Here is a 25,063-nt window from a genome sequence, read left to right as displayed (position 1 = left end):
AAACTATCCACCAAACATAAGCCTTAATCTTGTAGGCAAACAGGTAGAAAGCTAACCATGTAAACCTAGACATAAGGTATGCAATCCAAATTTATCAGCACATACCTCAGCCATATAAGTGACCATGTTGAGAGTGATGTCGGAGAAAGCCTCATGGAGGTAGCGGCAAACCACACTGACCCAGGAGAAAGGGTCCCGTGTGTAGGAACGTGTCTTATAGAGAGTCATCACATGGGCCAAATGAGACAGCTTTGTGTGCTTCTCCTCCAAACACACCTGAGAGAGGGAAAGACAGAGCATGAGAGAGAGGCGGCCAGCAGATTGCTTTTCATCTCTCCTGCATGTCTTAATCTTGTACTTATCTTTTCTGTGCATGTTTATTTGTCATGAGTTTTATATTAGACAAACTTACTTTAATGCCAGATAAAACCTGACCTAACCCAAAGGAAGAGAAGAGAAGAGCTGCTCAATACCTGTGCGATCCTTTCTGCGCTCTCCTTACAAAACTGAGTTGGGTGACCAAAGTGTTGCACCAGATGTGGCAGCAGACACAGAACATTCAGAGGGAAACCTAGCACAGAGAAAAGAGGTTGAACATCGCACAGCACCCAGCATAAAGAACAACTACAGACTTTGTCAGCTAATAAAATGATACAGGATGAAAATGATTGTGATCCCCAGTGCTCACCTATAGACTGTGAGCTGTCAACAACAGGCACGCGGGAGACAGGCGTGAGCTGGCAGAAGAGCTGTAAGGTGAGGTCAGAAGTGGCCTGGGAGGTGAAGCCCTTCAACAAAAGCTGCTGAATCCCAGAGAACCCGCTCCACCTCAGCTGAGCCTGCAGCTTCTCTAGGCGTTCACGGTTCTCTGCTCTGTCTAAGGGAACCTGGGGGGGGGGAAGCATTTTTTTGGTTTAACTAAAAGTGGACGTTGGTTGTATTATTTAGTGTCCTCCTGAAATACATTCTGACATCCTGAGGCATTGACAGGAATTACATTATTAAATATATTTTAATAAAAATATAATAAAAGGTACCATTTTTAGAGCTTCTTGCCCTTCTTAGGACTTGGTCCACTTGGCAGTAAGGAGCAGCACAGCTTTCAGAAATTGCTTGCACTCTTCTGTTTCTAGTTTTATCTCTGTCCTAACGTTTGTTTATGCAATTACATTACTTCCCCTCTAAGATCAGTAAGTTTAATCCTATGTACCTTTGACAGCAACTTATGAACAAGGCGAAGTGACATCTGATATTCAAACTCAAAGTCTGACTCCATGAGTGACACCGCCACCCAGAAGACTGTGGCCAGTATTGACGAGGGATGGGAAACATGGGCAGGATCCGATAGAACACTGGGATCAATACGGTTGGTTGATGATGTGCAGGACCCAGGGGTTCTTCCAGTTCGAACGAGGCCATGACTGTTGCAGGCCTGAAGATGGAAAATAAAACATCACATTGAATGTACTGTGCTCAACAAGTCTGCTCCAGCAGTAAGGTGTCGCTCTATACAAGAGTCTTCCTTTCTTGCCTGTATGCGATCCAGAGTTGCACTGCGAGGAGGATCACTTGACTGGTGGCTACACTCGCCGAACTTCTTGGGGACAGAGTAGGAGCGCTGGTGGCGTTGTGACGACAGACCAACAAATCCCGGGCCAGGGAAGTTCAGCTGACCTGTACTCTTTCTGTTCATCAGTTTTTCACTAGTGACAAAGTCTGGTGAGGACGTCCTGTGAATCAAATACAGTAAAAGTGAATATACTTGAATATGGTTACATATGTTTAATGTGTCCTTGTATCAAATCACCAGGAAAATAAAAAGTTTGGTAGATAAAGGCTGGCTTAAATCAATATTTTCACTCATAAAGAGCAGAGGCCTACCTGGTAAGAGCTGCCATAAGGTCGGTGTTTTTCAGACATTCTGCTAGATTCACCACCACTGACTCCAGCGTCAACAGAACCTCCATCACATAGCCCTGAAACACACGTGTTTTGTTACGTAAACAACATAAAATGCATTCTATTTTGCATACTAAAGAGGATGTTAAGTGCAAGAACAGTTCTCTCATGTCCTGCCCCTAACACGTCAATCGATCCTTCTCGCTCCCTCTCACCTGCACCTCGTCCCCGTGTTCTCCCACCACCTCAACGAGCCGTGAGACCAGGTCGGAGACGGCGTGGTTGTTGATTGGCTGTTTGAGGGCTCTGAAGATCTGGAAAGAGCGTCCAGCATAGTGCCGTGAGGAGCTGCACAGAGCCGTCTGTAAAGCCACATCGCTCAGCTGGTGCTCCAGGTGGAAGTCTGTATAAACACATGGGTACAAAGACATTATCATGAAACAATTACTGCTACATTTTTGGAAATAAGGGTTATTACTTTGAACCAATCACATCATTGTTGAGAAGACTGGCAGTCTTTATTTGCTTTAGGCTTTATTATGCATTTTGTGCCAAAGTGTTGGATTTCGCATTGAGTCAGTTGGTTTGCCTCATGGCAGAACATAGCGGGATGTTAAAAATTAAATTGAAGATGAGATTTGGATTTTCAGAACGCTACACTTTAACATGAGTGGTTTCTCACCTGACTTGGACTCCTTGAAGACAGAGACGACGTGGCGTAGGAAGTTGGAGAGCTGGTCCGTGCTCTTGGAGTTGGGGTTCTTTGGTGTTATGTCCTCATGCACCCACAACGGCCCAAACGCTCTGAGCAACAACAACACAGTACTCCAGGCACTGTATACCCACCACCAGTAGCACCACATACATGTTACACAAGCACTACAGTGAAATTTTCACACACACACACACACGCACTTCACAAACACACCTGCTCGACCATTTGTACGGCAAAATGCAGCAGCTGAGCTTCTAGAATCGCACAAAAAATCACTGGAGGTGTGCGTACCTGGTGGAGAGAAACTCGATGAGTTTGTTTGTCTTCTCGTCTGTTTCGTTGGGCGTATCTTCAAGGTCCTCCAGGTCGTCAGGTGTTACAAGGGGCAAATTTCCAACACTGCCTGCAGTGCTGCCGCCACCCAGACTGGCAGAAGAAGAGTTGGAGGTGGAGCTGAGACCGGAGTCCACCACTGGAGATGTCTGCCACTCTCGTAGGAAGTCAGGTGCATCTAAGGAAACGTGATTATAGAGCATATAGAATGAAGTGTAATATTAATATATCACCCCGCAGCTTTATCCTTTTGTTATGTATTGTACTTTTTCTTTTTTACCATTTTATCAGTTCTCCACTGTAAAAACCAATTGAACACTCATTTCTTTTCACCGTCACAGCATTAATAAATGTGTGCATGCATGTTGAGTATTTTCTACTTACGTGACTGCTGGTACTCTGTGTGGTAGCTCGACTTAATGGTGAGGGTCTTGTTGTCGCTGATCTCTCTCGTCAGCATCAAAACTGAGGCTATTACCTGGAAACACAAAAAGGAGGGTTCTTCAGTGACTATTCAAATTTGGCCAAAGCCCTGTCGATGGGTGTGTGACTTTATTTTTGACTGAACAACTTTCCATCGCCACTTTGTGCAATGCAATGTTAATTCAGGCTGAAATAGTATAATGTAGTATTAAGATCCCACTCTGACCTGGAAGTTGTTGTTACAGGAGAGAGCAATGAGGAGGTGGAGAAGGAGTCGTTTGCTGTGTTCGTAGACCTCTGGTCTGTAGTGGTCCAGACCTGGCCAACAAAATACCCATCCAGTAAGACAATAATAAGGTTAAGATAACTTTACTATAGTATAACAGGCAGACACAGATACATACAAAGAAGAAGTAAAGAAAAAAACACAGGAAAATAATGAAGCGCCTTGGTAGTTTTAGATTTTCATTAGCTTATTCTGATGCTGAAATTCATCTGCATATTTGTCTTGCTGGAAATATAATTTTGTAAATTACTCATTAGGGCAAAATATGTTAAGAGAATTGAAATATTGCCAGATACTGGTGCCGTGCCCAGAAATGTTGGCGTACAGTTTCTTAAATGCCCACTTGTACCAGTGCTTGTTGTGTTTGATTGGTTTCTATGACAACTCTCAACCAGGGAGCTCTTATCGCCAACTTCACACACACAGTTACACAGATTGGATGATAATAAACTGAATATGCGTGAGTGCATAATAATACATTTCTGCACAGCTGACAGGGCAGGTATGTGACCTCATGTTATATAATAGAGTCTTGGTGAGAAGGCCCTGGAGAATGTGTCTGCATTTCTGTGTAGGATGGAGATAAAAACGCTATGAGCTTATTGGGCGTAAATACCTACACAGCTAAATGTCATTTTTGTCATTATCATGTTACTTCAAGTTCCTTTGAGTCCACCTCACGTTTCCTCTTTGGGAGATAAGAGTGAGAAAAGCTTCCCTGAGAACTTCTGAGTTTATTTGGTTGTCCAGCCAGCTAGTCCAGTTTTTTCACATCGGAATCTTGCACTCTCCAAAGTGACATTTAGGATGGGCTTCTGTTCCCTTTGTTAAATTACACTCTTCTTTTCTCTTTCTCTTTCAAAGGTTAATCAGCTAAAAGCTAAATTTATACCAAGAGTGTGTGTGTGTGTGTGTGTGTGTGTGTGTGTGTGTTGTGTATGCCTACCCAAGAAGAGGGCATGTAGTAGCAGGGGCAGGTGTAAAGCCCAGTCTTCTCTCACGCTGTGATCCACCACCATTTCAGTCATGAAGATCACTGCAATGTTGCACCTGAGGACCAACACACAAATACAAATCTAGTGAGTGCACAAAATATCAACAACACATGCTCCTTTCTGCTGTAGGGTGGTGTACTGAGTAGTGGGACCATCCTTCAAGGCTTGAGTTCAAACTGATGTGACATTAATTCCACATGAATGTAGTTTTCTGGAGCCATTATCCTGAAGCTCTGATAACACTTCAAGCTCTGTTTTTTAGTATATCGAATTAGACATAAGCAACAATTATTTTCAAAATACATTAATTTGTTGGGTATTTTCTTGATTAATCATTTTGGTCTATAAAAATTTCATAAGAGTTTAAGGTGGCGTCTTGAGGTAGCTTGTTGTCTTAAACCAAGAGGACTGAGAAAAATTAATTAGAATGAATGATAATTAATTTGAGCAGTCTGACCAGTGATTCTTTGCCACTTTTTTTTTTAAGAAAACAACCTATATCAAAAAAGCTGCTTACTGAAACAATTCTGTCAATTATTTAATCCATTAATTTTCTTAATTTTCATCAAATTTTAGGTAATGGCTTTTGGGGTGTCGAGAGAGATGGAGAAGAGAAATCAGTGAATCCATTCTAATTTTCACTCTCTGTCAAGCAGACACCAAACAAACTGGCTAGGTTTCATTCTGTGCTGGAGTTCATCAGACCATCTGTGAGTAGGTGTATCTAGTGTGTGCGTCCATGTTTGTACGTGCATACCTATGCAGTGGTCCCCTAGGGGTGATGGTTTCTGGAAGGTAGTCAACCAGAGGAGCCCAGCAGCCTCCATTAACTGGCATGGGTAATGGCTGGGGATGGTTGGTCTCCAGAACACCCAGTAGCCAACCAGCATATGGCGGGAGTGGGTCAGCTACAAAAACAGACCAATACCAACATTTAGCAAATAAAAATGTACTTGAAACATACATCCAACACACAAGGGGAGTGCTCTCACTCTGAACTTTTACAACATCTATTCATACTATGATGACCATAGACTGTAAAGCACAAAAACATTCTCCCACATCAACATCAAAGCAGTGACATACAGCCGATGTGACAGGAACAGTAATTTCCCATCCATTCAAAACGTGTGGAATTCCAAACATGAACTAACGGCAAGTCCAGATATTTCAATAACAAAGTGGTTCTTCAGCATGTTTGTACAACTACACTATACTAATAGAATATTGTATTTTCTTTTTTTTGGACTTCTCTAAACACTCAGTTTTAAAATTTACACATGTAGGATTGAAATAAAGGAGAGATTTCAAAGGTTTTTATTGACATTGGCAGAATCTATTGAAATGTACAGGCTGTAAAAAAAAATTAAAGTAATTATTGTTCAATGAAAGTCTTTCTTGTACCAGTATTAATTTAACACTGTATGCAACTATAGCTTAAAGGAAAGCCACATTTTGGAAATAACCTACTTTTATTAGCTTTTTGTCAAGAGTAAGAAGATGGACGCCACGCCTATATTTGTATTATAAATATGAAATTATACCCGGCTCACTTCCCTTACAAAAGCTTACATACAAAAACCATACCAGCAGCATAAGCCTCACTGATTAACAGGTTATATCTCCTCCGTTTAATCCGTTCAAAATTAACCTAAAAATTTAGAGCAAAAACAACAATTCACCGTTTTATGGGCTGTTGACAACCTGTTGAGAAACCAGGAAGTTACTAGTCCCAGCCAAAACAGTTCAGCACATATTCTAACCAGAAATTTTTTCATGCTATTTGACTTTTTTTATACTTTTGCACAGATTAAACAAACGAGATATAAGTTGTTACTTAGGGAGCTTTAGAGGTGCTGGTACAGAGAGCCGGGCTAGCTGTTTCCACCCGTTTCGTCTTAATGCTAAGCTAAGTTATCCAGATGGTGGCAGTAGCCTCCTATTTAGCAACAGATATCATCTAATCTTTAGCAAAAAGGCGAATAAGCGTACTTACAACTTAAAAGTAGTTTCTTCTTAAAGTGCTTGACATCATAAAACAGTACCCAAATGTAATTTGCCTAAGTGCCTTTTCAGGTATTTATTCTTGCTGCATAAAAACAATCTTCAGTCAGTCTGTACATTTACATCTGTATGGTGTGGATTAGTGACAATTTGCATAAAGGTCTTTAAGGTTTAAGTGGCAAACATTATGGACTGATGAAGAATCCATGTGAGAGCTGTGAGTTCCTGTGAGTGTGTGTGTGAGTACACTGTATAAGGACAGCAAGTTTGAACATTAATTCTCATGAAAACCAAGACGACTTACTCTTTTCATCCTCGTAGGAGCCTCCGGAGCTGTTGCTGTACCGAGACTCCAGTCTGTTGTGAGCCCTGGCCCTACTGAAACAAAAGCAATGACATTCAAAGTGAAATTTTGAGTTTCCAGAAGTGTACAGACTTATTTAGTGACAAGTTTCATCACTGCGTAACAGAAAGAACATGTTTCACATATTTCATCTACTTGCACAAGCCTCTTGAGAGACCTCTAGACCTTTCAGTGAAACAGAGTCTCAATGTGACAGCCCATTCAGCTAATCTAGTCAAACAACTATATTAAAAAAATGTATTAATACTGACCGCTCTTCACTCTCCCTGACCAGCTTGTTCTCATCTGCATCTGGCAGGTTCTCCTGACCAGCCACCACAGTGTTACTGCTGGACGTAGTGCCTACATGTAAGACATTTCAGAGATAATCCTCGGAAATACAGAACAGTCAGCCATCTGTCACTAAAAAGCTGTCAAGTTTGGCTCAAGTCAATTTGAAAATATCATTTGACATCACAGAACATAACTTGAACTTCTCCTCTCACCTGTTTGTGAGGTGGAGGCTTTGTTGCTGGCAGCAAAACGATAGAAGGGAGGGTTGTCACAGTGCAAGACCACAGGGTTGACTGGGTCAGTCTGCTGCAGCTCAAACAGGAGCTCCTCCATCGTCTGGATGGTGTTGTTGCGACACAGGTAGATCACCACCTTCTTGATCTAAAACAGATACAAATGTACAGTCTTTATTGGTTTACCTCACATTCTCCGCATATTTGTTATGGCAGTTGTTATCATCATAAAATGTAAGATATGATCCAATATCTTTGTGGCAATCATTTACATTTCATTATGTTTGACATTATTTTACAAATAGATCACCTTAAAATCTGGAGTTTCAACAGGTGCTTTCAGTTTTCATGACCATAACTTTAGAGTAATGTGTCAGTATGTACAGACAAACACTTACATAAGGCAGCAGTGTGGTATCACTGCTGACTCCACACAGGCTTATAAGGAACTGCAGGGTGATCCGTAAGTTGTTGCTCCACCTCTCGTTGGACACTAGAGCATTCCAGGCATTCTCAATTTCTGGGCCAGGAACCTCGTCTCCATACTGACCATGTAAAGACCAAAAAATCCCGTTAAAAAGCAGGGGACTTCATTATAAAAGGGAGAGTACTTTCAGACAACAAGCACAAACATGGCATTCCTACCTTAGCAGTCATGAACATGAGGTTGTTGAGCACGAGCGAGGTCGCCTGCAGGGAGCCCCAGCCGTTACCTCTCAGACTGGGGGACAGACCCATGCCCTGCCCCTGACCGTGAGGTTCTTCCTCTGGTGTGCAGGGGCTTGAGGCAGGGGGTAGGAGCCCTGTGTCCACTAGCTCAATGTTACTAAGCCAGGGTAGCAGGTAGGATAGCATGATTTGTCTGCCGTTGGGGTGGGTGGTTGAGAAACGCTGGCTCACCTCTGCAAAAACCCCAAAAATGTCAGAGGAATTAATTATAGTTATAAGTGCCTTGAGGAAGCATTCTTTAAAGGTGTTCAATAACAGCAGAAACACACTGGTAGCAAATTAAACAACTGTCTCAGAGAGAATAATGGGAGTTGGGAGTTAGTAGTAGTGAGGGTAAGCTGTTCTGGAGATCATCCTGCTTGCTTCAGTATTTAATTTGTACACTAGATACAATATGAAACAGCATTTTGGGTGCACCTCTGTTTCCTTAATCTAATATGCAGTGTTTGCTGTTGAAACTGGATAGTGTAGGGAGACATAACAGTGTGGGGAGTGGGGTGGAGCTTATATTAGCCACAAAATAAATATAATAGGATTCCCGTCTTAGCCCTGTTTCCTGGACTTTGTAATTATATACTCCAGTGTCCTGTACTTGGTGACACAAACATGTTCCACAGAAGAGTTGACTTGATTTGTCAGTGCACAGCCTGTGTACACATTCACACCCTGAAAAATGTACCTGAGAAAAGAGGCAGAGTGAGCTCCGGGTACATGCTGGCCAGCTGGATGGAGAGTTGAGACAGGTTGACGCTGTACAGGGGAGGCAGGGGGCCGTGTGTTCCGTACAAAATATTACCAGGCTTCTGCTCCACCATCCGCTTTGAGTAGGCACACAGCTTAAACTCCAGCACCTGCAGGCATATTATTTATCTTTTACAGTCAAAATGCATTAACAGGGTTTTGGCTTCAAGCTTGTTTTTTCTCTTTCCCGCTTTTTGTACATTTAATACATGTTTAACATTTGGACTGCGTTTTCCTCTTCTGTGTGCTGTATGTGTGCTGCATGTACCTGCATCAGCTGCATGGAGATCTCATATATTTCCCTGCTAGTGTCTGAGGCCTTGAATAGCACCAGATTGAGCAAGGTCACAAGGTCACATGGGTAATTCCTGGCAAAGTAAGGACACATGGTCATCAGTTGCTGGTTACACTGACAACTAACGCAATGAATGTTATCAGACAGTTGTCAGCAGTGTGTGCAAAATTACACTTTAACAAAAGAATACAATATATGGATATAGTATGAGCTTATTGGTTAAGCTGTAGCAACGCTAGAAGCTCCCATAAAGCTTTGTTACATCTATTTTACTTGATGTTTTTGCAAATCTCATAACAAAACATCTTAACAAGCCTGTGTTGAACTTGTTTTATTAATGTATGCTGCATTAAAGTAATTTTAAATATCTTATCTTAATATTAGTGTGACAATTTATTGATCCCCACGGGGCCAGAAGCTATAGAGCAGTTTCCCTAGAGCTGGTAGATTTTCAGCGTCTTCACAGAGAAAGCGTCAGCAGTGCAGATCCTAACAAACGTAACAGATACATGATTCCCTACCTGTTACCGCAGACAGTGGCGATGGCCTTGAAGCAGCCAGATGCCAGCTGGTGAGTTCCAGTGAAGCAGCGGTCCACGGCCCAGTTGAACAGATTGATTTGGTCTGGGTTCAGTTCTAACAGCAGGATGACCACCTCACACCCCAGGCGGTGCACCTACGGCCAACAGAAGTTATTGTGTAGAGGGACTACAGAATATTTTCAGAAAAATAAAATAACATATACAGAAGAAAGCTCTTGCTAGTTGACCTACCCGTATGTCATGACAGGCCAAGATGTTGTCAAGCCATTTGTAGAGATAGCCGTCAGTAGAGAGACCCACATTGTCGAACACTGGACCGCAACACAGAACTGCTGACATGGCCTAGGTGACAAAAGTTGAGTTAAAGCTAAGTTATTCGATGAAAAAAAATGAGATCAATGTGTAGTAGGGTTTGGGAGTGTGGGCATGGCTTACCTTGAGTGCACAGTACTGGTAGCGAGTAATCTGGTGGTTGCGATCACTGTAACGATCGAGGGGAGTGAACATGACGCTGAAGGGTCCGGCCCATTGGCTGAACAGGATGAAGAGATGGTGTCTCAGAGACTGCTGAGGGAAAAGAAAGCGCCTGTGGTGGACTGCACAAATGTAAGGGTGAAAGAGCGAGAAGTGAAGGGTCAAAATAGAAGATAGACTTCAATTTACATTTGTAGTCTATGAGCATTGGCATGAATATTTAGTCTGTGGCTGCAGAACACTGCTAAACTATAACATCTACTACCACTGAATGTTCATGTTTATCATAAATAATTTAAAAAAGTAATAAAATCATTTACCAGGAACACACTGGATGAGATTAGCCACCATCCCGCTAAAATGGGCTCTGATGTCTTTAAGCACATCCAGCTCCTTCTCATTCTCAGCCTCCAGAAGCATCCGGGTTAAATCCACATATTCAAGGAACAAGGCACCTAGTGCCAGGGAGTCACGCTCCAGCGCTCCATTGGTACTGTGGAGAAGGAGAAGGAAATTTAACTTTGGTAATCATAGAGGTCATCTCTGATGTTAGATGTGAGAATGTTATATATATAAACATATATATATATATATATATATATAGCATGATTACACCAAAGTTGAATGAAGTGCATAAAAATAAAAAGACCAAAACAAAAAACAACTACAGGACACTCAGTGGATTAGATGTGCGTGATACCTGTCACTGATAACTCCTGCATTAGCCAACAGTTCAAAGATCCTCAGCAGCTGCAGCCTGAGGAGATCCCTCCTTTCTCTGCGCTTCTTGTTCTGAAAGCACAGACAGGTTTTTAATTTAGCTGTACTAAGAAGCATGATCAAATCTTTAAGTCATCAAACTATGTTGTCAATTCTGCAGTTGAAATTTAAAAAAAGGTATGTTAAATATACACATGTTGTTTTGTTTATAAGGGGATAACATGTTTTTAACTTTACATTAGCAGTGCAAAAACTCAATTTTCATAAATAATAAATGCTATGAACATACCATATGTACAACATGAAAAATATACTACTACACTCTTATTAACTGCAATAAGATCCAGAGTATATTTTCACAATTTTCTGTCTGGGATCAATAAAGTTAATCCTATTTCAGTGCAGTTTTTTTTGTGTGTGTGTTACCTCAGGCCTACGTTCCAGTGCTTCCTTCATCAGCGGATGGAGTTCTTCGACTAGCTCCCTACACAGAGCATCAGAGAGAGCAAAAGATCGATCGACTGCTTTATTAGTAAATGAGACTGATAAAATGTTCCTTCCTTGTCGATGGAGAAAGGTCGGATCCAAGGGAACAGAATGGTGTTTGTAAAGTATCTACCTTGTGCAACCCAAATGTCACATGCCCTAAAACCACTAATCCTCAAATACAGTGATGTTAGACAAATTTGTCTGGGTAGACGTTAATCTCTTTAATAACAATGAGCGCCCTTTTGGAAAACATTTCAGGTTAAAAATAGTTGATCTCCTTTTAAATGAAATACCTCCCTTTCACAATGGAACCTCTGTCCTTTGAAAAAATGTGATACATCTCTGTCCATCCGTGACGCAGTTTTTTCCCCCTCCTCTGAATGTGTCAGAGGCATGCAACCCATCTCAGTTATGAAGAGAATGTAAAGACAGATAGGAATAACTGACAGAAGACAGGAGTGTAAACAAAGTTTCTTGTGTGAAAGATAAGCACTAAATCTAGTGCATCATCCATTTTCTATTGTAATCTAAATCTGTAAAGTGTCATTGCCTCCTTTAAGGTTTTGAACAGCAAATAACAGTAATCTGAGCATTAAATCAGAAATGTGTTTTTGTGTTTAACAAATTATTTCACTTGATCCAAGTCTGATGTGAATGACGCAAGCTCTGTGTGTGTATGTTGTCGGTGTACATGTTCCTGTTCCAGTACCTGAAGACTAGAGCATTTGTGCATCCAAACCCCAGCACCAGAGACTCGGTGATCTCCAAACTCTCAGCTCTCATCAGCGGGACGAGCTGTTTTAAAAGCCATGCTACTGAGGGAGTGCCTATCACCTGAGGGATACAAAGAAACACACCAACGTGGATCAGGCAACATGAACAACCTAAATCGGATCCACATTTACAGAAATCTGCTAACAATATAGACTTTTACATGAACACTATTATTGACTGCAGGAGTTTTCACCTATTTAACATTTTAAAATGTCAGACTTTCAAAATTTTGAAGAGGAATTGATGATTAATGCATGATGCCAATATGACTGTAAAAGAGGCTCTCCGACTGAAGATTATTTATTCATCAGTGCATTGAGTCAGAGCAACAATGTATTCAATATTTACCGTTAGAGCTGAAGCGATCAATCAAAAAAATTTAAGCCGATCAAAGGAAAATTATTCACATTATTCAACTATTTTGATAATCAATTAATCTTTTAAGTCTTTTTTCAAGCAGAAATCCCCATTAATATCGGGTTCCAGCTTCTCCAATGTGAGGATTTCAAATTGCGATGGACATTTTAGAGACTAAACCATGATTCAATCTATTGAAGAATAATCAATACTAAAAATAAATGTTAGTTGTGGGCCTCCTTTCCTAACTATCTGTGAAATTACAAAGCTTTTCATGACAAGAGCTGCAACAAGTAGTTAAATAATGGATTAGTTGTGAACTATTAAATTAATTGGCAATTATTTTGATAATTGATAAATTGTTTTGAGTAATTTTTTTAAATTTCAGCTTCTCAAATGTAAATATTTACTGTCCTCTTTTGTCCTCCATGATAGTAAACTGAATCTTGTTGGGTTGTGGACAAAACAAGTGATTTATGGACGTCACTTCAGGCTTTAGGAAACAGTGATCGGCGTTTTTCACCATTTTCTCCACCAAACTACTAATAGATTAGTTGCAGCCCTATACAGGACTTGTAAAAGTCAATTAAATAATCTAATTTTTTCCTGTCATTTCCAGACAGTCCAGATTGCTTAAGAACCCTGGTATCTTTTATCAGCACAAACACACACCTTGTTGTCGTAGGTGACGCTGCCATCGGGCGTGGTGGCAGTGATCTCTGGGGTGGAGGCTCTGAGGTGACCGGGGGACATGATGCTCGGCTTAGCCACACCTAGACACAGGATCAAGTAGTTACGCCACAGAGAGATGTAGTTGTCACTGGAGCCTGCTGTGCTGGTCTTCTTAGCATTCACTGGACTGCTGCAGAAAGACAAAAGGAGAGTAGGCATGTGGTCAGATGTTTTAATCCTTCAAAGACATGGAGTATTTGTTGTATGAAATGTGTGATCATGCTTTGCTCTAATGTGTTCTTGTACTTGGGGTCAACCAGTGGCAGTAGCAGCTGTAGCCGTGTGAAAACGTAGGGCCAGGCGTATCCCAGGGCGATGGGGCAGTGTTTGGGCAGGTGCTCCTGTCGCAGGAAGATGTGCAGGCAAAGAACCCACGGGTCCTTAACACACTGGGCAAAGATCCAGACATGGCTGGGGCTCTTTACGTCATAGGAACTGCTCACCAACCGAGCTGTCCACTCCACCAGCCACTGGAGGTCAACGTGGTGGCTGAGAGGCAAAGTGGACTGAGGGAGGGGAATTTAAGAATGATACACAGCAGCAAAAAGAACATATAAATAATTTATCCAATGTACTAATGTGCACTCTTAACACAATTACCCTTACCGAGTCAGAGACAGCCACATGAACAAAGCTGTCCATTACAGCTGGGCTCAGCTGGTCCATGACCTCTATCATGGGTTTGTCGTCATCCTGGAGGCGAAGACGTTAATAGAATCAACTATTTTTATAATAGCGTCATATAATGTGAGAATTCACGGGCTGCATTTCTAATCACAGCCACGGTCAGATGGCTCTCCTTCCATTCTCCTTCTATTTCAATGTCCTTTCTCGCTCTTTACTAGACATTTGCCACCAGCTGCCTGATACATGTTGGTAATATTTGTCTATTTACTGTACCTTCATCTAACTTGACAGTCACTAAAAATCTATACAGACGTTTAAAATGCGAGACAAGCAGTTGAATGTTTGTTGTATGTTCTCCCCTACGTTTGTTTGGTGAAAATGTGAGTTTCCTGTGTTGTACCTCAGCATGTCCCAGAGCTGTGAAGAGGCAGCGTATTTCTCTTAACACACCGACAGCCAGCTTCCTCGTGCTGATCTGACACGAGCAGAGGAGCAGCAGAGCCAGGCCCTCAACCGCGTGGAGCACTGAGCAGTGAGGGCTTCGCTCTGGCAGTCTGGGACTGGACTGATGGAGAGGAAAGACAAAGAGAAGTTATTAAAATGTAACAAATCTGCTGTAAGTCACCTTGTATGACCTGTAGTGGAACCTGTAGTTGAGGCACTTGACACTTGATGTGGTGAAACAAACTTGAAGCATCCCAATCCCCTTTCAGCTCATCCCTGTCATTTTAGCTGCACAAACCTCAACTCCACCTCGCGTCTTCCCCTGGAGCTGCAGAGCTAACCTCCACTGTGTGAGCAGCTGGAGAAGGAGCTTCACAGATGCATCTTGCAGACCCTGATGGGTGTCTTGGACCTGGAATAGTTTTAAAGGGATGTTTATAGAAGGGCTGCCACTGTCAATATGTTAGTATATGTTTTTAATTTTGAAAGAATAATGCCTGTTGACTCCCTCTAGTAGTGTTTTTCCTGTGCCTCCTGTGGCACAGCAGTTAAACTTTCCAGTTGGGATGCACCGATCCGATACTGATATTGTCCGTCGGCCCGATACTGACGTGACATAGGAGCCAATCTATTCAATTCAATTATGTGTGTAAAGCAGTGTGCCAGTAGACTTGAACACTTTGCTACTGAAAAAGTCTGGTCGGTGCATCCCTACTTTGCAGTATCAACTTAAACAATGTAGACAGATAACTATGGGCAAACATTTTTTGTAGTATGGTTTCAAACAACTTTTACATAAAAAAGAGCACTAAAATGCCGTTGCAACATCCTACTTTGTCGTAGATTTTTTTATATTTCTATGTCTTTCTCAATTTCTCAATTGTAGGATTCTGTGTGATTCTAAATACATTTGTGCTTGTGTTAAAAACAGTAACAAAATGTGTTTTGATAGCATGTGTTTTTATGACATGACGTGACATTAATTATGCAGTTAATCATGATTAACGCAAACAGTGAAAAGACCAATTAAGATTACAACAAGCTAATCTTCTAAATCTGTATTGCTATTTTCTTCTGTTTTCTAGTGTTGATCAATTATGTGCTCATTAAAACAATCCTAAACTCAGAAGTACATCCACTGTAAATGCAGGTTCTTTCATTGTTTAAGTAAGGGCAGGTTTCTTTAGTGTGCGGTTATACCTCGCGCAAAAGGAAATGTGTGTAACCAAACAAGACATCTTCCCTCCAGTCAGAGAAATCGAGTAAAAGGCTCTGCAAGGAGTTCTGGGAAATAAGACGAAGCTCATCGTCCATGTGCACCGTAAGTCTGAGGGATACATACATATAAAGAATGTTCAATGAACAAAATCTTGCTGAAATATAGAAACCAAATCAATTCATCAAGTTGTACGACCTCACTGACAGAAATACAAACCTCTTCAACACAAATGACTTAATAATTATGAAAAATGATCAGTGATGACTCAACAGCATAAATCTGAAATAAACATGAAGTTGAAGCTGAAATGAAACATGAAGTTGTCCTGTCCCTAACTCACCGTGAGAGCAGGTCAATGAGCTCAGGTTTGGACATGGCATCAGGAAGGATACGAGGAATGGCAGCCACACATGTCCTGAACAGGTCGATTTTAGGTTTCCTTTCACCACTGAAAGATCAAAGTTGGAGAAGGACGTTAAGCAGGCCAACGCTTGCTTAAGGCAAAGAAAGTTAGACCTTGGTACCTTTCTTAACTCAAAATAGAGGTTGGTCATGTTTGCAAAGGGTTAGGGTTAGGCTTAACAATGTAACTACTATAAACATTTAAAGATTTCAAACAGGTGCATACAGTGTTTTTGTTGCCTATTTTGAATTCCAATTTAAATTGAGCTTTAATTATAGAATCAATAACAGAACAACCGTCAGCACTAAAAGGCCTAAACAACTGTTCAGTTGCTTCACTTTGTAGCTACATACGTGATCATGTCCTCTGGTTCTTTGTTGAGCATCTGGACGCTGGTGAGCATCATACAGCGACCCACCTCCTTATCCAGGTGTCTCAGGATATTATCCAGAGACTTTCGCACCTGGGAGTAGTACAAGGACATGCCTGGGGAGAACACAAAAAGTCAGTACATGGATTTAGGGACTACATTTAAATTAAACTGGCTTGAACGCCTAAGGCACAAACAGACCTATTAGTTTGGCTTCCTCTTCAGTGAGCGTCTTGCTGAGATAAGTTTTCTTCTTCTTCAGAGAGTTTCCAGAGGGCAAAGTGGCTCCCGTGTTAGGCATAGGAGGCTCTCCGTCCTTCTGTTGCAGAGCATCTGCTATCACCAGGAACGCCCGCAGACCTATGTTCATACGCTGGAACACAGAAAAAGCACACCATCCTTACTGTATGCCAGAGAGTCTGTTTATCAAGGGCAATGGCAAATCTGTGGCAGGTAAAGTGAATGCACATCATCAGGCAGTGCTTACTTTGACAAGCAAAATTCAACACGGGTTCGGCGTAAGGGCTAAGGAAGACACAAAAAGATTCTTTACTACTGTATATTACCGCTGACAGTTCTGTGGGAGATTCAAATGTGTTATATTGTGTGTGGTCTCTATTTTCTGAAGAGGCTGAGGTCCTTCAACATCTGCCGCACAATGCTGAGGATGTTTTATGAGTTTGCTATCCTGTAAGCTGTTGCATACTGGGGCAGCAGGTTGACGGTAGCAGACACTAACAGACTCAACAAACTGATCCACAAGGCCAGTGACGTTGTGTGGGTGGAGCTGGACTTTCTGTCGGTGGTGTCAGAGAGGAGGATTCTGTCCAAACTACATGTCATCTTGGACAATGTCTCCCACCCACTCCATGACACGAGCACTTTCAGTGCAAGTCTCATGCTGCATTCCAGGCAACTCGGAATTGGGAAATTTCCGACCTCCAACTAGAAAAACTACCCTGGAACGCCACCTGAAGTCGGATTTCCTACTTGTGAACTCAGAGAAAAAATATCTACCCCGACTTCATGAGTAGCAGCTGAATTACGTCACAAAACAATGTCAGCACCCATGGATGCACACATTGTAAATGGTAAACCATAAACTAAAAAGCAACAACAATTATATTTGCATGTATTTAAATTTAAATAATACATACGGTCATATAGTAATACCTGTTCTGCATGTACATTGATGTAAAAATATGTTAGGCCTATTAGGTAGCTGGCTACAGTAAAGAATCTCATAAAGTCATCTTCTCTGCATAAAAGTTATTTTTAAAGTATAACCTACAACATTGACTGACTTGAGGGTTACCAACTGATGTAGGGGTACACAGAACTAGTAAAGTAGGCTATAGGCTATTTATGTCAGTTGTTGCAGTTAAACTGCCATCCTTTTAATTAACACCTAAAACACTGCTGAGGGTGCAACTGTGTGTACATATGGTCAGCCCTGGTTTTCGTTCACTTTCGGCGTCATGCACCTGGAACGCATTGAGGTCGGAAGTCGGAAGTTTCAACTGGGAAATATCCCAGTTCCGACCGGTCTCGAACGCGGCATCATCCCCCCAAAATGCACAGAGCACCACAGGAAGTCATTCCTGCCTGTGGCTATCAAACTCTATAACTCATCCCTCTAAGTGGCTGACACAAGGGACCTTAAGCCCCTTTTCCACTGCACGGTACCAGCTTTCCTTGCCTCGCCTCACCTTTGTTTGGTTTTCCATTGTGGAAAAGTTGTACCTGTACCTGCTTCCAGGTACTTTTTTTCATATCTCCTCCGTCGAGGTTCCAAGCGAGCAAAGGTGATACTAAAATGTGACATGAAAACACGGCAGACTGGTGATTGGTCAGAAAGAATCGTCACTATTCACTGCATCATCATTGCGTGCACCAGACAGAGGCCAGCAACACAAAGTTTTATATTTTACAGTTTTCGTATTTAATTTCATCACTAAATCCACTTCTGAGAAGTTTTGAGGTGAGAAATCAAATGTGTAGATTTCGAATATTGACTGTTTTACAAGAAGTGATGGCAGAACAAAAATGTGCTTGAAAGATTTTGGAGTTGAGGAGCTCCGCAAGTGGTGGCAGGGGAAGCCTGCGCCAACCTGTGGGAGTAGCGCCCGAGGCCGGCCAGCCGCCCGCTCACAGAGCTCTCTGCTCCCACCGTCACACAGACCGCTGCAGCAACAATGGCAGAGGAAAACACTGCTGTAAGGTTTTCATACCGCTTATCTGTCTTTATATTTTGAGTGAGGTTGAAACATTTTAACTTAAATAAAGAGAAAACTGTGTGGATCGCTGTGGTGTGTGTCGTATTGAATATTACGTTGCAGCAGTTGTGTGTGGCTTCGCTATGACGACCAGCTACATTGAGGGATACTATCTCTGCAATGGAAAACGGAGCACGGCCAAACCGAGTCGAGTAGAGTGCAGCCGAGTTGAGCTGATACTGGTAATGGAAAAGTGGCATTAGTTAGTTATTATACTGGACATTATTACTTGCTTTGTGCAATATTATCTGTTTAATAATTAATGTGCAATATTCTCAGCTGCTATTCTGCTGCTATTTATTCACTAGTACTGTTCACCATAACAATTCTTTAATAGTGTAAATGTTGTACATACCCACACTCCTTTTTATATTTATACTCTCATATTTATATACTCTTCATTTTACCTACTTTCTATGATTATTTATATTCCTGATGATAAGTATGCAACTGTGACAAAAAAATTTCCCCTTGGGGATCAATAAAGTATTTTTGATTCTGATTAGAGCAGGTACACACCTGATGGTCCGCTTCCTGAATCGAGCCATTGAGAAGATGATACATTGTTTAAATTTTCCAACTGTTCTTGTTTGCCTACAAAGGCAAAACTCAAAAGGTCCAGAAATTGTAAACAAAAGCCATGTGGTGGAAATGAAATAAAACAAACCCCTCCAAATTTTCTACCTGGATATCTTACATCATGGAGCACCGTCAGGTTCATGCTGGTGTTGGTCTGGAGTGCATTTCAGCAGACTTTCGAGGGTCATGCATATGAACATTTCGTAAGACAACGTGTAATAAATAATTTATTAATGCACGCATTTCGAGGAAGAAACTCTGTCGCTTATCACAGCAAGTCACCACAACTTGCTTGCATTTGTCATACAAAGTGGACCACAGAAGTAAGTCGGACACAATTGCAAAAATGCAAAAACAAATTGGCCTATGCAAATGAATAATAAAGTCTTTCATAAAAGCAGCTTATATTTACAGAATCCAAATGTACTGTATCACCTCGAATGATGTAATTAATATGTGTGTTATATAAAAAGGTGATGACATTTCATCAAGAATAAATAAAAAATATTATAATAATTAGCCTTAATATTGAGCTTATTGAAAGTATTTGTATCTCTTTCATATTTTTATTGTAATTTTTCAACTTTCTATATTCACACTGAAAATAAAGATCAAGCCTTTCTGCTCCACAGGAGGTTTCTGTCCTCCCTGAGCTCACGTTAGGATACCTGCGTTATCGTTTGACAGGTGTACCAAACTCCCCAACTTCTGTTCTTGACAGTTGCAATACTTTGTCTTTATTTTTTATTATTTTAAATGACACATACAACGGTAGTTTCCTGTGGTTGGTTCGAAGTGGTCATTCTGCTGGTGCATTTACTTCCAAAACTCCAACAGGGAGCTTACGGTTCTTCAATTTCCTCGCTCACTGAAGACTACAAATAAAAATTGGGATTGCTCATCCTTGTAACGTGGCCGGCGGATAAACACTGTTGATCTGTGTGCAATTGTGTGCACATGATTGAATGTCTGTGTTTGCACTGTCTTTACCTCTGGGTTGAGACTAAAGGCTTTGGCAGGTTTCCCAACACTCAGCAGGTCAAATATGATCTCCTTCATGGCGAAATCCAGTCTCTCCTGAACAGAGAACAAACACACCGGTGGTGTTACATGATTTCAGAGTTAATGTGGTGTGAGGCAGCTAATACATCTACTGTGTGTCACCAATGGTGAACAGATGGGACATTGTTTTTTATTATATAACTGAGTATATAGAGAATTAACACATGAAAAAAGACAAATGAGATGTGAGGGAAAGACAATGTATGAACATAACAGTCTTATTTATCTATATGAGTTATTTACACTTAACGTCATATATACTGTTTGGTGATAGCATCTACAGGCCCTTGAAGAGCCATGAGTTTCCTCAGCCTCTCATGCAGCCATTAGATGAAATTTATTAAATTTTGATAATGGATTCTGGTGAAATGAACACAATAGCTGATGTCCTACCCTCTTAGTAATCCTGTATTATCAGTGCAACAGTGGGTACTGAAATAATATTTGTTTTTAGCTTTTGACCCATTTCTGCAACTCTGTCAACTAAGAATTTTGGATTAACCAGTGTTTGTTTTTCTAAGTAACAGCGGAGAGAAACACAGACTAAAACTTGAGAGTTGGCAAATTGTGCTCCACACAAAACACAACAAATACCACTATATTTCTCATGCGCAAATAGTTAACAACCTACATCTAAGACTTTGTGTGCATTTGTAGAGTGTGTGCAAGTGTCATACACACCTGTGCAATAAACTGGATGATCTTGACGAAAATATTAAGGGGCATGTCTCTGGGCACAACGCTACGACTCCCTTTGGGGAACAAAGTGGAGGTGATGGATGTCAGACGACTGGGGATAGAAGGAGGGAAAAAAGAGAGGGGAGGCAGAGGGGGAGAGGAAAGTGTTGAGAAGTTAAATTCATATACATTTTAAGAAGCATGTATAATTATCAAACTATACAAAAAACACCACCACAGACCGAGTGACATCTGGGTCCTTTCTTTCTTTCTTCCTTTCTTTCTCATTTATTCATGGTAATTATAAAAGGTATCACAAAATGTTACCTCTGAGTTCCAGTGTTGCTCTCGCACTTTATTCGGATCATGTAGACCCATAGCAGGCGGTAAAGTGATTCTAGAGCCACACGTGCCATCTTGGGATCTTTATTCTGCATTCAACCACAGACAGACATAAATATTATGTGCTTCATCTTACATAACTCCACCTAACAAAAATAATTCACTGGATTTCCTCTCAGCCATCAAGACAAACTGTATGTGTAATGTGGTAGCACCCTGACAGACATTCCTCGCATAGTGTACCTTACATACACGCAATAATTTACTGCATGCACTGCATACACTGCTTTCTCTGCATCTACAGTGTGATCATGAATCAAATGTGTACATAAGTCTTAATGAGCACCCATCAAACACTATGTTCTTAACAACTTTCCCTCAAAGCAATACAAACTGATGGTTGATTTGAAAGAGGTATTGCTAGTGCAGCTGTTTGTTGTGTGAAGTTGTCACCTTGTCAAAACTGTTCGCTGTGGGCATAAATTTATTGCACACACTGCGTAGCTTTTGTGTGCGAGTATAACACTGATTGTGATCCATAAAAATAACCCCTACCATGTTAATGCTTGCATTTGCATGGTATAGAAAGCTGACCTTGAGGTTTGAGAGGCAGTTGTTGAGGAAAATGTGCCAGCGGCTGAGGAAGAACTGCTTCTGACTGACGCACAGCAGGCAGGTCACCAGAGGATACAGGGCCTGGAGTGGAGAGAGAAGACAAGAAGGGACACATTTACATCAGGCACTTCGCATTGTTCATTCAATGAATTTAAATGTAATATAAATTATTTTCCTCATCAGATTTATTTAAACTATTCAGCTTATTACTTTGAACATGTCCGAGAATAATTTATTTCAAGATGATGAAAGGGATTAAGATTCTAATCCAATACACTTTTTGTTAAATTAGGGGAATATTTCCTCACGGTCTGCTAGCTCTCCGTTTTGTGCGTGCTCAAAACAAAGAAAATGGTGTGGACCTTGCCACACAACATTGTTCTAGCCAGTCGGCAACAGTTAGTGCTCATGCACAGGACTGATGGTGGGAGGGGGGCAATCGGAGAGAGTTCTATCGCCGGCACATTTGAACGTGCTGGCATTGTGAAGGAGAGATGGACCAGAAACCAAAGCCAAAGAGGAAAAAGGTCTGAAGAGTATAAACAGAAAAGAAAGTTACATGATCAGGCGAGGGCGTTTCAACACTGGAGAAACCTCAGAGATTTGTAGAGTGTTTGAATTTCAAACATTGGTCATTGCTCTTTCAAAATGACTAGGCGCGAACAATCCTGAATTACGTCCTAAGAAGCACATTGAACATTCACAGTCCAACCATTTACTAGGTTTCAAAACTTTTGATCATCTATGCCTTCCTCTCCTCTTCCTCAATTCAACAAAACACTTCTTTCTCTGTGCTTCATCTTGCGAGCAGGTTCCATGAGAATAACAGGTGAGTTATTTAATTCATGTATGGACTTGCGTGTGAACTCTGAACGGATTTCTTCCTCAGTTTCATGGACAAAGTTAAAGCAAAAACAGCGTGAACAATACCACTACAAGTATTATAGAAGATATATGAACTATTTCAACATAAGGTTCACATACAGGAATGTGTATTTGGCATCTAGTCTGTTCAGCCATCTAAAAAGGACATGAAAGTCTGCATGCAGATCATTCTTAAACATCGCTAATAACCGGTGTTAGTCGAGGTACACCCTTGTCATGAATGGTCATGGAAGTGCTAGGTTTGAGGATCGCATCATTTACTTGTCACTCCTTATCAAAGTGGGTATTTGTTATCTGTTATCTACCTGCCTATTCAATGTCTCTCAGGCACTCAGAACGTAAAAGAATAACAATTATGGAAATGCACCACATTACTGTCATTCCTATCATGTTGGTACATTCTGCTCTGACACTGCAGGTTATTATTCGTGTGTCTGTGCGCTGTTCATAGGAAAAAGTGAAAACAGATCCAGTATGTGTGCAGAAGGGTGTGTCAGGTCTTCAATGCATGGGTTACTTTGAGTAATTTGGAGAATCTATCAAAGGGAGCATACTGGCTGAGTGACACGTCTGGAGCCCTGAGGACACGAGTCTCTCTCATAGCACGAGGAAGCTATGCACATATCACAAACACAAACCTGCAATAATGCAACACATCAGCCTGATGCCATGTTTTTTGTTTAGTTAATTTGTTTATTAAATGGCTGTGGATCGTAACAGAAAGGCGGGGCAACATTTAGGAGAAAACTAAAGTGAAACATTGGCTTGGCAAGCATTGCTGTGACGCACTGCAAACTATTTCTGTCTTATCAAATCATTTCTGTCATCACAACAACACTTCAATATTAATAAACCTGTTAAATCATTTTCTAGAAATGAGCATGTATCTTGAAGAGATTACAGCACTAAAATACAGAAAAAAACATGAAAATAAGACATAAAGCACAAAAGTGAGACACCTTCTTGTTACCAGGAAAGAATTTTGTAAAATTTCTGCAATGCTGCGTGACAGGCGGTTGCCACTTCCTTAATATTGATGGCTTAAACTTTTAGGCAGTGCCAAAGATAATATTCATTCCAGTCCTGACAATTAAGCTAAGTAGTTTTATTGCGTGTTTGTTCATGTGAGAGCAGTATCTTAATAAGGGAGATGCACTGCATCTTATTTGCTCATTCCCCTGCTGTGAGCAAATATTGCCCATCTGGCACTGCTTCAAAACTAGCCTGTGTACTGCAGACTGCACTACTGTCTCCTTCCCATGGAGAGATAAAAGCCCACATGTTGGAGAGTTACAGTAAGTGCTATCACCAATTGCTGTTAATGGAGAGGAAATGAAGAGAGACGAGCAGTGATGAAACAGAGTATTGGGAGAAACTTACCAGAGAGTGTTTCTTCCTAGAGGATAGGTCCAGTGTGGTATCGTACAAACTCTCTACGAAATTTCGTAGACAGGGAACGTTCACCTCATTCTTCACAGTCTAGGGGGAGGACGAATAACGCAGAGGTTATAAATAGTTTTTATCAAACCCCAGTGTACTTTTTCTGCTTTACTTGATGCACAGAGACGGACAAGACACTATATATTCATGAGTTTAAGATTTGAATTATTTTCAAAATACAAACACAATATATTTAGTCCAGCAGACATACAGCTGAAAGACAGACAGACATCTTATTTTAAAAGAGAAACGATAACTTCAATCTGACTCTGGCTCAAAATGAATCCAAAAAAAGCAAAAGTGCTCTGAGCAGTAAGACAAAATGCACTTACAGCAGCTACAGGTACCAGTATCTCCACAAAGAGTCCGGCTAATGAGTGTTTAATGTCTTTATCCTTCACTTCCAAGAAATACTGTGCACACTCCTAAAGACAAAAAGAGAGAGAGAGAGAGTCAGAGACAGTGAGAGAAACAATATATGTATATGATAATTCTGTAGCAAGGTCATCGGTTCAAATCCCTGTTTTGTCATGGTGGGAGGAAATGAGAAACATTCTCACCACTGTAATTGCCTTTAAAAGTGCCCCTAAACAAGGCACTAAGCACCTAATTACTTCAGTGGAACTTCTCAAAAGCCAATAGGATGGCTCTGTAATAGCACTAAACTGCTTCCAGACATGAATGTATGCAGAGAATGAGCACATCTATCCTGTGAACACTCCCTGAAACCTTGTAAAGAGCCTCT

At 41.1% G+C, this 25,063-nt stretch overlaps 1 protein-coding gene across 9 annotated transcripts in view; it reads right to left on the bottom strand.

Moving 5' to 3' along the window:
• The window catches only part of fryb (furry homolog b (Drosophila)), a 64,694-nt gene that overhangs the window by 9,657 nt on the left and 29,974 nt on the right, over positions 1-25,063 (bottom strand). For 5 of the 9 annotated variants that reach the window (XM_038708154.1, XM_038708147.1, XM_038708149.1 and 2 more), the window contains exons 9-50: positions 24,651-24,743; positions 24,259-24,357; positions 21,973-22,074; positions 21,364-21,467; positions 21,040-21,148; positions 20,287-20,373; positions 16,643-16,814; positions 16,425-16,557; positions 16,009-16,116; positions 15,650-15,776; positions 14,748-14,861; positions 14,406-14,570; positions 13,985-14,071; positions 13,625-13,884; positions 13,319-13,508; positions 12,225-12,349; positions 11,453-11,510; positions 11,007-11,098; positions 10,627-10,799; positions 10,268-10,428; positions 10,064-10,174; positions 9,812-9,966; positions 9,264-9,363; positions 8,934-9,105; positions 8,171-8,427; positions 7,924-8,070; positions 7,505-7,673; positions 7,271-7,361; positions 6,960-7,033; positions 5,409-5,559; positions 4,603-4,706; positions 3,597-3,688; positions 3,332-3,425; positions 2,906-3,125; positions 2,582-2,733; positions 2,115-2,302; positions 1,882-1,976; positions 1,532-1,730; positions 1,211-1,432; positions 689-887; positions 474-571; positions 106-276 (exon numbers count right to left, since the gene is read on the bottom strand). In XM_038708154.1, coding sequence (XP_038564082.1) covers positions 106-276; positions 474-571; positions 689-887; positions 1,211-1,432; positions 1,532-1,730; positions 1,882-1,976; positions 2,115-2,302; positions 2,582-2,733; positions 2,906-3,125; positions 3,332-3,425; positions 3,597-3,688; positions 4,603-4,706; positions 5,409-5,559; positions 6,960-7,033; positions 7,271-7,361; positions 7,505-7,673; positions 7,924-8,070; positions 8,171-8,427; positions 8,934-9,105; positions 9,264-9,363; positions 9,812-9,966; positions 10,064-10,174; positions 10,268-10,428; positions 10,627-10,799; positions 11,007-11,098; positions 11,453-11,510; positions 12,225-12,349; positions 13,319-13,508; positions 13,625-13,884; positions 13,985-14,071; positions 14,406-14,570; positions 14,748-14,861; positions 15,650-15,776; positions 16,009-16,116; positions 16,425-16,557; positions 16,643-16,814; positions 20,287-20,373; positions 21,040-21,148; positions 21,364-21,467; positions 21,973-22,074; positions 24,259-24,357; positions 24,651-24,743 — 5,820 coding nt within the window. The remainder of the gene's footprint in view (positions 1-105; positions 277-473; positions 572-688; positions 888-1,210; positions 1,433-1,531; positions 1,731-1,881; positions 1,977-2,114; positions 2,303-2,581; positions 2,734-2,905; positions 3,126-3,331; positions 3,426-3,596; positions 3,689-4,602; positions 4,707-5,408; positions 5,560-6,959; positions 7,034-7,270; positions 7,362-7,504; positions 7,674-7,923; positions 8,071-8,170; positions 8,428-8,933; positions 9,106-9,263; positions 9,364-9,811; positions 9,967-10,063; positions 10,175-10,267; positions 10,429-10,626; positions 10,800-11,006; positions 11,099-11,452; positions 11,511-12,224; positions 12,350-13,318; positions 13,509-13,624; positions 13,885-13,984; positions 14,072-14,405; positions 14,571-14,747; positions 14,862-15,649; positions 15,777-16,008; positions 16,117-16,424; positions 16,558-16,642; positions 16,815-20,286; positions 20,374-21,039; positions 21,149-21,363; positions 21,468-21,972; positions 22,075-24,258; positions 24,358-24,650; positions 24,744-25,063) is intronic. The other 4 variants (XM_038708150.1, XM_038708151.1, XM_038708155.1 and 1 more) reach the window with 2 other exon arrangements.

The sequence above is a fragment of the Micropterus salmoides genome, unplaced genomic scaffold (assembly GCF_014851395.1).
Source record: "Micropterus salmoides isolate LMB-PRFRI ecotype aquatic unplaced genomic scaffold, ASM1485139v1 Ms_hic_scaffold_9, whole genome shotgun sequence".
NCBI classification, from domain to species: Eukaryota; Metazoa; Chordata; class Actinopteri; order Centrarchiformes; family Centrarchidae; genus Micropterus; species Micropterus salmoides.
The sequence above is the reverse complement of the archived record's forward strand: the minus strand, read 5'-3'. Positions and strand labels throughout refer to the sequence as shown.